The following is a 13,532-nucleotide window of genomic DNA, read 5'->3' as shown; positions in this document are numbered from 1 at the left end:
AGCACATATCCCTCCTTCCATCCAAAAATGCTGAGCTCATCGGAGAAGTAGAGTGAAGTTGAAAGGAAACTTTCACAAACAGTAAACAATTAGCAAAACATATGCATTCAAAAACATGTATTTCAAATAAATGCAGCTTACTGCACTGATGTGGTTGGCTTTTGTGATGGTCTGGTCAGAAAATCAGAAAACAACTGTGGAAAATGTGTTTTTAGGCTCTATGCAGAAAAAGGTAGACTTTTCTACAGAAGACTCTTGCCAAGAGCTACTTTTAAATTCAAGGTTTCAGGCATGTAATGATTCTTTTGAATTAAAAGACAAAAAATCTTTCAGACATATTGCTAGCCAGTTGACTAAACATGAATTACTAGCAATTAAGATTGTACTTGTAAGAGAGACGTATTCACAGGCATTCAGGCTAAGCAGACTTAACCAGAGATACTTAAATAAACAAATTAATGCACAGGATATTCATCAGAGTGTGTAGCTGTCAGTCTGTCAAGGATATTTACAAGGCACCTGGACGAGAGCAGTTATTGTGGGTGTAGGTCAGTCCTGCATGTTTGTGAAAAATAAATAACTAATTCGCCAATGTGTTGTGGAAGTGCTGTAAGCCTGCAGCTTGACGAATTTGCTGGCATAATGATGCTTTTTGAAGGCATCTGGAATGTTTTGCACTGTCGCACATTTTTTAATATTGACATGATTTGTTTTGCAGATATTCACAACCTCTCTTTGTACAGGAATTTCCCCAACTTAGTCTTTCTTTAGGGACTTCTTTTATCTGACCCAGAGAGAGGCAATTCAAATGACAGCAGAGTCGTCAAAGCTGAACATCTTTTTGTTTGAACTTCTGCTCAAATATTGGTTCCTTTTTTAAATCTGACATTTTATTTTATTGTTAGGTTAGAAAATGTTGAACATGACCTTACCAAAACTAATAAGCAATATTCCAGAATATTCAAAATTGAAGAACAGTGTCTGACTGAATATTTAAATACATTTTCGCCTGGAAGTTCTTTGTCTTTTTTTTTTTTTTTTGCCATTAGCAGTATGAGTTTGCTTGGCGCTGCTGCTGTACTGCAGCAAGATGCTTACTGTATATGATTATCATACATTACCATTTCATGTCTCTGGAACATAAAGTGAAATAGAGAAATAATTTTGGGTTGTGGCAGATTATTTTTCTGTTCTAATCTAATATTAATATTTTGCATATTTATGAAAATTTTTCTCATAGTCTTACAGTGGACATGAAGCTTCATAAGGTGAATAATAAGATGTGTGGGTGATCCCCAGTTAGTCTTTGCTTGGGTCTCATTGTCATCTGCAGGATTATTTTACTGCCCAAGACTGACCCAGTTTAGAAGGCCATGTTTTTGTTTATAGCTTCCTCTGTCCTCCCATCTCTAGGCCACTGCTCTACTTTGCTGCTGTAAGGTAGAGCAGCCCAACTCTGCCTGGGAAGCAGCTTCAGACCAGCACACAGACCACCCTGTGAAGAGTTCTCCTTTTAATGGATGCCCGGGTGGCTCTGCCGATTGTGTGGACAAGTCTTGTCCTTCTGACAGCCGAGTTGAAGTGGATTGATGCTGCCGAGATTTTCACCAACACATGGGCTGTCCAGATCAATGGAGGTCCTAGGGAGGCTGACCGCATCGCCAGAGAGCATGGTTTCATCAACCAAGGCAATGTAAGTTTTTCTCATACCAAGATACTTTTTTCTAGGTAGTTGTACAGTGAATGCTCTGTGTGAAAGTAATCTGTCTTATATGCACACCCAGCAGCATAGGTGCATATCAATTAAGAAGTTAATTCATAATTCATTTCAGTAATTCAGTTCAAACTGTGGAACTGTTATTTCAATGGGATTGTTACACAGAGTGACATGTTTGAAATATTCGGATGCGTTTGGCTTACAGCTACAAGAACCCAAAAATTTCTCCCTTAAAAAATTAAAATGTGCAAAAGATGAAAAAGGTACTCGTTATACAAAATTGTTATGCACTGCACCATCAAAACAATTCAACAGTTTTACAGCAAACTTTCATTGATACCCTGCACACTGACGCTGAGAGAACTGTAGACAAACGTAATAATGGAAAATTGAGTGGAAGGATAAAAAGATAAAAAAAAAAAAAGATACACAACCAAGTGTTTGGGGAGGTTTTGATTGTAGCTGGAGTTAGTGCTTTAGGAGTAAACACACACAAACATGAACTACCACTGTTGCAGTCCTGGTTTTCAGCAATTTCTGGAAACCATTTTGAAAGCATCTCGCCAGTGATAAGGAGAAACATGATTGCTACTTTTGTTCAAATAAAAGTTAATTTTGAAATCAAGCTCCCAGCATCTGGAGGAAGAGCAGAGAGGCATAGAATTTCAGATACAGTGTGAAGTTTCCACAGTCAGTGGTGATTTGGGTTGCCATGTCATCATCTGATGTTGGTCCACTGCATGTTATCAAGTCAAAGATTATCTACCAGAAAATGTTAAAACACTCCATGCTTTTTCTGTGCTAGCATGCTTCTTGGAGATGCTGATTCATATTCCATTGGGCATTGGAAATAAACAAGGTTACATTTTATTCAGAGAACTTAAACCTCTCTTCCTGTTGTTTTTCTTAGGCTATTCTAATTAATTCAAATTGATGTGTCACAGTTTTTTGATACCCAACAGAAACATAATTATCGGGATAGGTGAAGATGCTAAGGTAGAAGAGGTACTCTCAGTGGCATGTAAACTTTCACATACTCAGTACTTGACAGTAAGTTGTTTGGTTTCCACATCCCTTGTTGCTTTTCTGGAGACTTAAGTTAATTTGCATGCATCTCTGTGGAGCTGCCTGAGTGCTACAAACACCAGTGAACAGACTTATGCGTTTTAAGAATAAAAACGGATCCAGCATTCTCTCCTCTACCCTTTTCACCTAAAGAGGATTTTCCAACAAACAGCCCTGAATAATTAATTTTTGCTCATATTATCTTATTTATTATATGAATGTTTTTCTTGGGTGTTTTAATTACCTGATCCCTTTCTAAGCAGTTGCCATAGTGATTAATAACAGATTGGACATTTGTGTCCAATTTGTGTCAGTCGTAAAATGTGCTCCTCTTAAATCCTTAAAGTATTTACCCAAGATTTGACAAAAAGTGTTGTTTTTTTTTTGTTAATTTCTTAAATTTATTTCCAATTGATCAGTGCAGAGTTATTTTAGTCTTAAAAGTTTAGTATTAAAGTTCACTGTACAGTGAAAGAAAAGTTATCATCATAATGCTACAATCTTATTGAATAAGATTATCTGGCATGCTTAGGTTTCTTCACCCACATTGCAAAAGTAAATTTCAGACCCTATGCTAGAGAAAAAAAATATCTTTGAACTATAAAACCCCACACAATTCTTGTTTATTTCTATGCTCTTCTTGTATAATAAGTTTACATACAAACAATGCAATTTTCTGTTTATCTCTTTTAACCAAACCACAAACATCTTCTGCCCATTTTTTGTGAGATTACATTGAGATTTCAGTCTTTGTGGTTAATTAGTGATGCTTTAAGATGATCCGCTGTTTCTGAATCACAAACAATTTAGACATCAAGGACCTTTCAACTTGGATGTCTCATTTTTGTATTTTATATCTTAAAATAGTTGGAATACAGGATAAACCAAATAAGTAGATTTTAGTACCTAGTTCCTAAGTGGATGCTGGGATGAATAGTGATGATTTATAGACTGTGTGCATTTCTTGTATTGTGGGTACTGGAAGGTTATATGGGGGTATGGGTCAGGTGAGGTGTTGTAGAGCTGCGTGCTTAAAGGGGAAATGGCTTCTTCATTTTCCCATCATCTTTGATGCTTCTTCTGAAAGACACTTGAGGAGAGAAAAGAGGCTGATGTATAATGAGAAGGTAATGGGATTTTTATCACTAATGTGATTATGGGATCACCGTTTCACTGATTATTTGTTCACAGTAGTTTCTGAAAATGTGTAATATTTTATAATTATCATTTGTTTTTGTTTTTTTCTCAGTGTGTCCCTCTGTATCCACAGAAATTGTCATTATGTTTTGACCTAATTTCCCTCAAATGGATTTCAGGGGTCATAAAGTACGTTTTCATCATTTTCAGTGTGTGAATGTATTGAATCCCAGGAATCGAGTTTAAATGTCATCGAGACAACCTACTGGCCAGAAGCAGTTAACAAGTTGTCATATAACATCATTACATAATTTTCCTTGTAATGTGATCAATATTTTTTTTCATTAATTTGTTGTGTTTGCGTAGGAGTTCTAAGACATCCCAGAGTTTACAGTGAAATGTCATGTTGTGCTCTTGGTGAGCTGAGTCAGAATCATTGTTTTCATGAGAATGGGCATGCTCTGTGGGCGTTGACTGACTGAATCACTGAAGTCGACGTCTATCTGAGCCTTTTTAAATCTCTTCATCTCTCTGCCTCTTTTTCACCCTTCAACATCTTGATCTACAGGTCTCTTTCTATTTATAGCTGCTGGGTCTTATACCTCTTGGGTCCTCTCAAATTTTGTCACTCTACAAACATAGACTTCTATGTCGGTTTGGAGATTTTGTGTGACAAAACAACAGAAATGGTACAGAATTGTGTAATGAGATCATAAAGTAACATGGATTTGATTTTATTATTTTTATTTATTTTTTTACACATAAAATTGCTTTTGTATTGAGTACTTTGTAGAGCTGCCTTTTGCTGCAAGAACAGATGCAATTATTTTGATGTGTGTCTCTATAAATTTCGAACATCCAGAAGGTAGTACAAGCTTAGTCAAACTGGATGAACACCATTCATAAACAGCAATGATTGGAGACACTCCATGAACTGACCATTCTTGAACTATCGACTTGCCACGGATGTTCACTTATATTAAATTTTTGCTTATTTATTGGGCCATAATAACATATGGATCCAAACATTTATCTAAGCTATTCTATTGTAGCTCTGGATACAGGATCATTGTCCTGATTTGTGCTGACAGAAGCACATGTGGGACTAAATTAAGCTTTAGACAAACGTAGAGGGTTGTTCTTTGTGAAGAGATTTATTTTTTCCTATAGAATCAGTTTTCTAAAACAGAATCTATGTGAGTCATTTTTTGTAAAATGTGTTAAGAGATTCATTCTTTCTTAGCTGTTGGGAATAAATAAAAAATAAGCATACTTTAACTAATGTCAAATCAGAAAAGAGGCAGTTCTACCTCATGGGTGTTTTTATATGGTTTAGTCAACATATAAATTGGTTACCAAAAAATGATGCTGAATAACTATAAATTGCTTTCATTCCAAATTATCAGTTATAATTACATCTAGAGGCATATTCATTTGATAGATAATTTTCTGTGAAAAAAAAGCAAGTTAAGTTGTAAAAAGTACAGCTTTCTATCTGCATCACCTAGTAATAGTCAAGGATTTAACAGCATTCCCTGTTTCCTTGTGACCCGACTCCTATTTTCTTTTCAGAGGACACCTGTGCAGAGATTCATGTTCTTCAACTTGCAAACTCTACTCTTGCTCATATAAACCATCATTACTCATCCAGTGTTTTGTAGCCTACTGACTAGCAATGCCTCCATCTGCAGAATTTGTTGTTCTCTGTTTCAGACATGACTGAAGCTAAAAAAGGGAATACTGCTCTGAAGAAAAGCCGTGCAGTTTTGCCAGGGGCGGTGATGAATTTCAAGAGACAGAGTTTGCTGAAGTGCTAATGCATGATAATGGTGCTAAGAGAATAATGTAAAAATGGTAACACAAGATAGCCCACGCTATAGCAAAGCTACAGTAATGCAGGGGATTCTGTCAGATGTAACAGTTTATTCATTCTTTTTTTGTCTCCTGTTTTAGTTTTGCCTTCACAAAAGATAACAGAAAGTGAAAATTTTACATTTATTCAAATAATTATTCTCCAAAGTGTGAAGTTTGACCTATTCTAAGCAAATCGTGACTCTTCTTGGTATCAGTTTTAGTGCCTATAACCTTTTAGGTAATGAAGCTTGAGTGAAATAGGGTGAAGATGATAGAATTCTGTAACCGGATCCTAAATTTTGTCTGACCATTAATATAAAAAAAGAAAGATCAAACTGACATTAAATACCAGGTGCTACTTTCAATAAATTTAATGTTAATCATAACTGCTTTTTAATCACTGCATCTTAAAACTTTGCTCTGTTTTTCACAATTTAAAATAGCTGAAATAAATAGTGTAATTATGTGAAGTGGCTGAGTTTATTGTTATTAATTAAACAAAATAATACTCATGTTCCAACTCTTAGATTGACAGGTCATGGCCTATATTTTATTTTTTTCCCCTGCATCGTTTCCTTCCATTTATCATTAAATCTTTTATCTGGCCAGCTGTTTTTGTTTACTTTATTCAAGACTAATATGCCTCATAAATACAGACTGAACAACTAATGAAACGGCAGATCAAACGATAAACAGCATGATTATAACATGTAATGTCAATTAGAGCTTCAGAAGCTTTGTTTTTGTTCGTAGGCTTGCATATTGAATAGAGAAATAAAAAATAGAACAATTGCAGTGCTTGAATAAAGGACGTGAAACTTAAGTAAAAGATTTATTTTTTTTATGTCTCCTCCAAAAACTGTTTTTAACGAGGGCAATGTTGGTGTAAGTAGTAAATAACTGAAAGAAATTACTTTTTAATCATTTAGGCCTAATCTTAAAAGCAACTACAACAAAGACAACATAAAAAATGTTACATATTTAAATGTTTTATGTATGCTATGCTCATGTTAAATTTAGAGCCAGCAGAAAGGGGTGGAGAAGACTGACTGAAGAGATGTGTGTTGCTGGAAAAGAAAACCTCAGATATGCAGACAGGGTGTTTTATAAAGTAAGATTAGGATGGCTTTTATCCTATATGAAATATTGTATAGGTGGAGAGTTTGAAACATCAAAGAAAAAAGTGCAGTGCAAAAAAAGTTTAGATGATTCGACCCAGGAGGTCTGAACTCTTGCAAAAACTATTGATAGTGAACCCCTGTTATCACCAGGGTTGTGTCATATCGTCTCATTTACGGTAATACTGGTGGATCTTTTGACCCAGGTGAAAATATTAAGATTGCAATATCAAATTATGACCTCACTTAACTTGTGCAGCTCAATGCAGAATATGGTCCACGCTCCTGTTCAGGTTCTTTACCAAACACCACAAACCAAAGAAGAAGCTTCTCAGCTGGGCCACAGTCGTACCTGTTGTTACCTGGTTAGGCAGAGCTCTTCCATTTTTGTGTCAGAAAATTATTTCTTGGATAGAAAGTAATAATTTTTAAACTAAATATGCCTGAGGCTTAAATATTATTGGTCTTAACTATATCACTGTAAAATTAGCTGTGTACTTTATTTGTAAAGATGCCTACTATTACATTTAGTTCTTTCTGACCTTGTAAAATGTTAATGTTTTTGGTCATGTTAGATTTGTTCTAAGGTTAAAATAAATTCCATTGTGTTGAAGACTTCATAGCATCACTCTAGATTGCCATAGAAAAATTGGCAGCATAATATTTTTAGCAGCTTTTCTCTAATGCTAGAGGAGAACTTCCCATTAGAGATGCAGATTATTTTGATACCTATGTAAGATTGTCATTGTATGTCAGCTGCATTTAAGAGAAGCTGAAACTTTGCACATAGTTTCATAATCATTCATTATTTGGATGTACTCAATGCTTCTTTGATGTTTCATCTTTTAATTATTGAAACCATGAAATAATCCTACTTTGCATTAATCTAGTTTCCCTTTCTTGCTTTTTGCAATTCATCTACCTGGGTACTTCCTTTATTATTATGTTAATGACTGAAGAATACACTATCACCTTGATTTTTATCAGCGTTTTTGTTGAACATATAAAGCTTGCACAGTTTACCCTTTTAGGTTGATCCAAAATGTATAATAGAAACAGAGTTTCCACTGAAAGTCACAGAAACTATTACTTAAAGGATTCCAAAAAATTGTGTTTGTGTTTTGACCTATGAAAGCCAAGTTACACATCCTTCCTATTCTCATGGCTTTAGGTTATAAGTCTGAATTTCTGCAAATAGATGTTTATAAGAAAGGCGCTCTTTCTCAATGAGGGAAAGAGCAGTGAGAATAAATAAAGAGTTTGGAAAAATGGTATGCTGCTCTGTGTGCCTCTGAAATATGGGACCAGTGGTGTGTGTGTGTGTACTCTGCTTTTATTCAAGTGTTTTCTTTTCAGGAAGATTTTTGTAAAGCTGCTCCCATTCCTGATCTTGCTATTATTTACCATGGATGTATGTGAGTATATTGAGGATGGATGTTTGTGGTATCAAGCCTTTGCATTTCCTCAGAGTTAAGAATACAATTCCTCCTCAAACACACTGGTCTCTCGGCTAGCTTGCACATTTTCACTGTCAGAAATGTTCTTGATAAAATAAAATTTAAAATTTAACTAAAGCTGAACCTCAAGGTATTTGCTTGTAATTATGTTATTTATTCTTCCCTATAGTTCAGTCTTTAGTTGAACTACAGAAATCCACTCAGAACTATGTCTACATTTTTTTCTTACCACCTTGCTGCAAGCCAGTGTTTTTTCAGCTGTCAACATATAAGATAAGAAAAGTGGAAAAGATTGAACAAAAGCATTTCTCCTTCTCTGTGTTTCTTCAAAACAAGAGTCCTTGTGCTCCGTGTTCTTGACATAATCAGATTCATGGTTTCTTGAACTTCTGTGCGTTTAGTGCTATTCTCTGCATAGGGGTGTTATTTCTCTTGTGGATTCAGATACAATAATATGAGTTACATTCAAATGTCTGCAGAAAATCCAACCCTAAATGACAGGTACATTTGGATAAAGTTGGGAATTTTTACTATCTCATGATTCAATTTATATTTTTGGGGCCACGATGTGATTGAAAATACATTTTCGATTCAAAATAATCATTCATAATAATTTCTGTTTCAATCTATATGTGTGCAAAGAATCCTCATGATCTACTCCAGTCTGCTTTGCAAGGCAGAATAACAAGCAGAGACATTACAGTGTCTTTTTCATGTTTGTTAGGTTTTAAGCTATAATCTATTAGGCAGGATTTCAGAAAGGAATGATATCATTAACTGTCAGTGTCAGTGTTAAATGCTGACTGATAAACAGAAAATTGTGGTTTTCTCACATTATTAAACTGAAAAATATAACAAAAAAGGAACCTATTAGGTTGTTGAATAGAAACGTAAAAGATGAGACGAATAAAATAATGTGAAACAATCGCCCATGAACAGAGAGATGTTTATACACTGTCTGCGAGAAGGACTGCAAGATTTACTTGCCACTCTATGTCAACTCAGTGGACAGAAACTATGAGATACCTCTTTGCTGTGAGAGCAGTTCTCTCATGATTTTTACATGTACTTGCTGTATAAGAGACCATTTGTTTACATGTTAAGAGACTTTTTATGGTGCATCACAAGATCAAAGAATAAGGCAGATATGTGATAGATTTAGCATTTTTTTCCCCAATAAATATTTCCTTTAGTGTTTTTATAAGCCACTGAACTGTATCTGTACAGATTGACATGCATTCACAGTTTATCCTTTTGCTTTTTCTTATTGATGTGTAAAACATGCCATGTTTCCAGAGTTACCAAAATTCGAAGAAGGTCTGCACCATAGTTTAATGTGAGATGCTGTTCACCTGGGCAACACCAAGCCCAAATAAAATGCAGCAATTTTAATGCAGCAGAATGAGGCAATACAAACTTCAAAAAGTAAGTAAAGCTGTTGGTTTTTAATTTATTCTAACTATTATAAAAAGCTAAAACAACAAAGATCTCAAAGCAAGAAAAATAAATCCATCATTCCACGTTTTTTCTTTTCTGATTGCCTGGACCCCACATAGTTTGGAGGTGTGTTTTTTGTCTCACCATCTTGTGGTGCCTTCTGTTCTCACAACTCCGTGCTTCACAGTCGGAACCACAACAAAGCTGTTTGAACTCATGAACACCAAAGATGTTCAAAAGAATGTGCGGACAACTTGGATCAGACTTTTTCCACAGTTGTTCACATATGTACGTCCCAGCAGGATATATTTTGCTGGAGATGAGCTCACTCTCTCTCAGCAGGAAGCACAAGGGATTGGAGTGCAGGGGAGCTTTTATCTTGAGCGCACAGGATATGATGCAAAAGCACATTGTGGAAATTCCTGCACTTAAAAGGCTTTAGTAATGATGGATGAGCCTCCCTGAAAACTTCCTTTGTGCTGATTTCAATACAGCTGGAATTGGGTGTGTATGTGAATGAATACACAATATCAAAAAGCGAAGAAAACAACTCACAGGTCAGCAAAAAAAAAAAAAACTACTAAAAAGAGTATGAACCAGCAACTTCTATCCTTGCATACACCTTCATTTTCCCTTACTTGCAGTAAATGCTACGTAAGATTTGCTGCTTAGTTGCACATTGTTGTACTAACTGATTTACCAAGTACAGTATATTATTTGAGCCCTGGATGGAAAAAGAACCAAAAAACCTATAACATTTGGCACTTGTCCCTTATTTTTAACCTTGGGCTACTCTACTCCTACAAAAAAGGAGTAGAGTAGCGCAGTCATTGGGAAACTAGTATTTATTTTTTTTAGCAAAATGAAAAGTGCATGTCACATAGCTCAATGGTAAACAGAGCTACACCAGTCCTGCAAAGTGTTTTCTGACTGATACAAATTTCTGTTTTGCTTTTTTAGTCTGAGTCAGTGATTTTTTATTTTTTATTTTGACCATTTCTGTTTTTTGTCTTTTTGAAAACAAAAATCATGTTGTGGGTTGTATGTAAAACATGTCAGACACATAGGGTCTTATTAAGTCATATGTCTGCATTTACAGTCAGTCAGTATGAACTGATAATAGGCTTCTAGAAAGGGTGTTTAATTTCCCTATAGATTATCTGAACCACTACTTGAAGAAAGAGACAAGTGACGGATGCAACTGGAAAATGGGATTTAGTTAATGTGCTAATTTGAAGGATGCCAACACTGTCATTTTTAATTGTTAAAATTAAATATGATGTGCATAGCATGTTTCAAATGTGCATATAAGGAAGTATCCATAGTCCATACATGTGTAGAGAAAAGGTAAGTTTGTACCTCACATTCGCTCATATCTCAAACTGCTGCAGGGATTGTTTGTGCCCAGAAGCAACATATCTGTGAGACCGGTCATTTAAGCATTCAGGTCAACAAAAGACAGCGACAGCATGACATTTTAAAAAGAGGCTACATGGTGTGTGATCACAGAAGTGCTGCTGTTGTGGATTTGGCTTTTCAATTTCACCACTCCAGGCTGTCTGCATTAACAGTATCTCAGTGAAATACTGAAAGTACTGCATCTGAATCATGCTTGTGACATCCTTTTGTTAGAGTTGTGCAAAAATAAATTTTATATCATTGCAAATCAGTGCACAAAATGCCAAAGCAGAGTAGTCCAAATCATCTGGTTTTTGCAGCAATCAGTACAAAATGGTCTGGGGGGCATTAATAAAATCAAAATGAAGATACACTTTTGCCAGATTTCAACAAATTGGAGCTCTGAGTGCCATCATCACTGCTATTATAGTTACATTTATTGCTGCCACTGACAGTAAATGTTATTAACATCACTGCTATTACTGCTGCATCTACTCCTGACACCAAGCAAAACTGAAATGATTGTGACTTCTCAAGGAAATATTAGAGATGCATTCCAATAAAACAATCAAAGGTAAATCATGTTTATTGTTAGCTAATATTAATATTTACTGATTGTATAATTACTGACTCAAATTCAGATAGCCACAATACTTTTTGAGGTGAATCGGCATCTTTGTTAATTAAATTAAAATTAAATACTAATCATATTTAATGTCCGATAGAAAACCTTTCAGATTCTTTCAGGTTTTATAATGAAAAAAATAAATCTCAGCCATTTTCCTGCCTTCAGGATAAAAATGCACAGGCCTTGAGAAAGCCTTAGGCTCTCCACATCGTCCGCATGTTAAGAGGACGTCTCAAGCAGGAAGGCCAAATGAGTTGCTTACCTATTGCACCACCATAATTTCCAATGTATTTTCAATTTAACATGAGAAATCTCTTTTCACATTCCTGAAGTCCTACTCAGCAACGTTTTGTTTTTCTTCTAATAACATGATGCGGTCAAAAGACATTTTCTCAAGAGCCATTCTAGTCCTTGCTGTGAGAATTCTTTATTAGAAATGCAATAAGTGCGGGCATCAAGGAGGGTTTAAATGAAATAAGAATTAGCAATAACGCATCCAAGTTGTAGATGAGTGAGAATTGTTACCCACAGATGGGAGCCAGAGATCAGATCAGTGCTCAACCAATATTACATTCTGCTGTCAGAGCCCCCAAACTCCTCACTGAAAATGTGCGAATGCACAAATGCTATATAATTGGACGTTGACTGAGGATATTTGCAAGTTATTACATTTGGTGGGATTTTTATGTGAAAAGCACACATTCTGTCAACTAGCATGCATTTCTTACATCTCAAGATATGTTTTGCTATTTGTTGTTAAAATTGAAAACACAGTTTGTTCCTGTAAGAGCCCTTGATTTATCACAATTTCTTTAAATATGTAGTCAGCTTTTCATACATAATTTAATATCTAATAAAATGTAATTCATTTATCATTCTTCTAAAATAGTGTTATAGATTGAAATCCTGTTGAATAATATAAGCAGAGGTTATGATTTATGTTTGAATTTTATTCAGGAGAATTGCATTTTTTTTTATTATTATTATAGCGTCATTATGCTGTCAGAAGAATGACTGGGTAGCCTGGAATTTGATTTTACTACTTTTCATTTCTGGTTAATGATGGAAAAAGAAAAAAGAGGATGTAAAAAATATTAGTATTTTAGAACCCAGACAAAAAGGTATGTCCATCAGCAGTCTGTCCTTTCCGCCAACAAACCATCATTTTTTCCACCAACGTAGATGATGTACTATAGGTGAATGTATTTGAACCATGTTTTTGAGAGCTAATTATATAGTAAATTGGCTGAATTTATGTAGAGCTTTACTCATTATACTGACCAGTCAAACTGCTTTACACTAGAGCAATCACAAATAGCCAGAACAGTAAGCAGATAGGAATTATGTTCTTCACCAAGTGGTACATTGGCATGTGGGAGAGGATGAAGCTGGTGTCACGGACACAACTTTATGCTGAAAGACAACTACAACTCAGCATTAAGCCAAGGCTCTTTCCAATAAGCAATACATCAGTTAAAGGCATAATAAATTAAAATGAGCTTCATCAATTACAGTTGCATGGTGGAAAATTTTTGTCACGTCTCTCTCTCTTCCAAAGAGATTGGATGACAAAAATCTTCACTTTGGTGACTCCTCCCCTTCTTGTTTTCTCGAAATGAAGTTGCTCCCTCTCCATTCATTACCTATGGAACTGGTGCAGTGAGGCCACAATTGCTTGCACTCCTCTTGCAAAGCGACTGTCAAAATTCCAACTGCATGGG

At 35.3% G+C, this 13,532-nt stretch overlaps 1 protein-coding gene across 2 annotated transcripts in view; it reads left to right on the top strand.

Moving 5' to 3' along the window:
* furinb (furin (paired basic amino acid cleaving enzyme) b) overlaps positions 1–13,532 on the top strand; it is a 116,754-nt gene that overhangs the window by 11,538 nt on the left and 91,684 nt on the right. For both annotated transcript variants that reach the window (XM_055034865.1, XM_055034876.1), the window contains exon 2: positions 1,414–1,693. In XM_055034865.1, the coding sequence (XP_054890840.1) occupies positions 1,517–1,693 (177 nt within the window). In that variant the 5' untranslated portion in view covers positions 1,414–1,516. The remainder of the gene's footprint in view (positions 1–1,413; positions 1,694–13,532) is intronic.

Source organism: Poeciliopsis prolifica, unplaced genomic scaffold, assembly GCF_027474105.1.
Source record: "Poeciliopsis prolifica strain line A6 unplaced genomic scaffold, Auburn_PproV2 SCAFFOLD001, whole genome shotgun sequence".
NCBI classification, from domain to species: domain Eukaryota; kingdom Metazoa; phylum Chordata; class Actinopteri; order Cyprinodontiformes; family Poeciliidae; genus Poeciliopsis; species Poeciliopsis prolifica.
The sequence above is the reverse complement of the archived record's forward strand: the minus strand, read 5'-3'. Positions and strand labels throughout refer to the sequence as shown.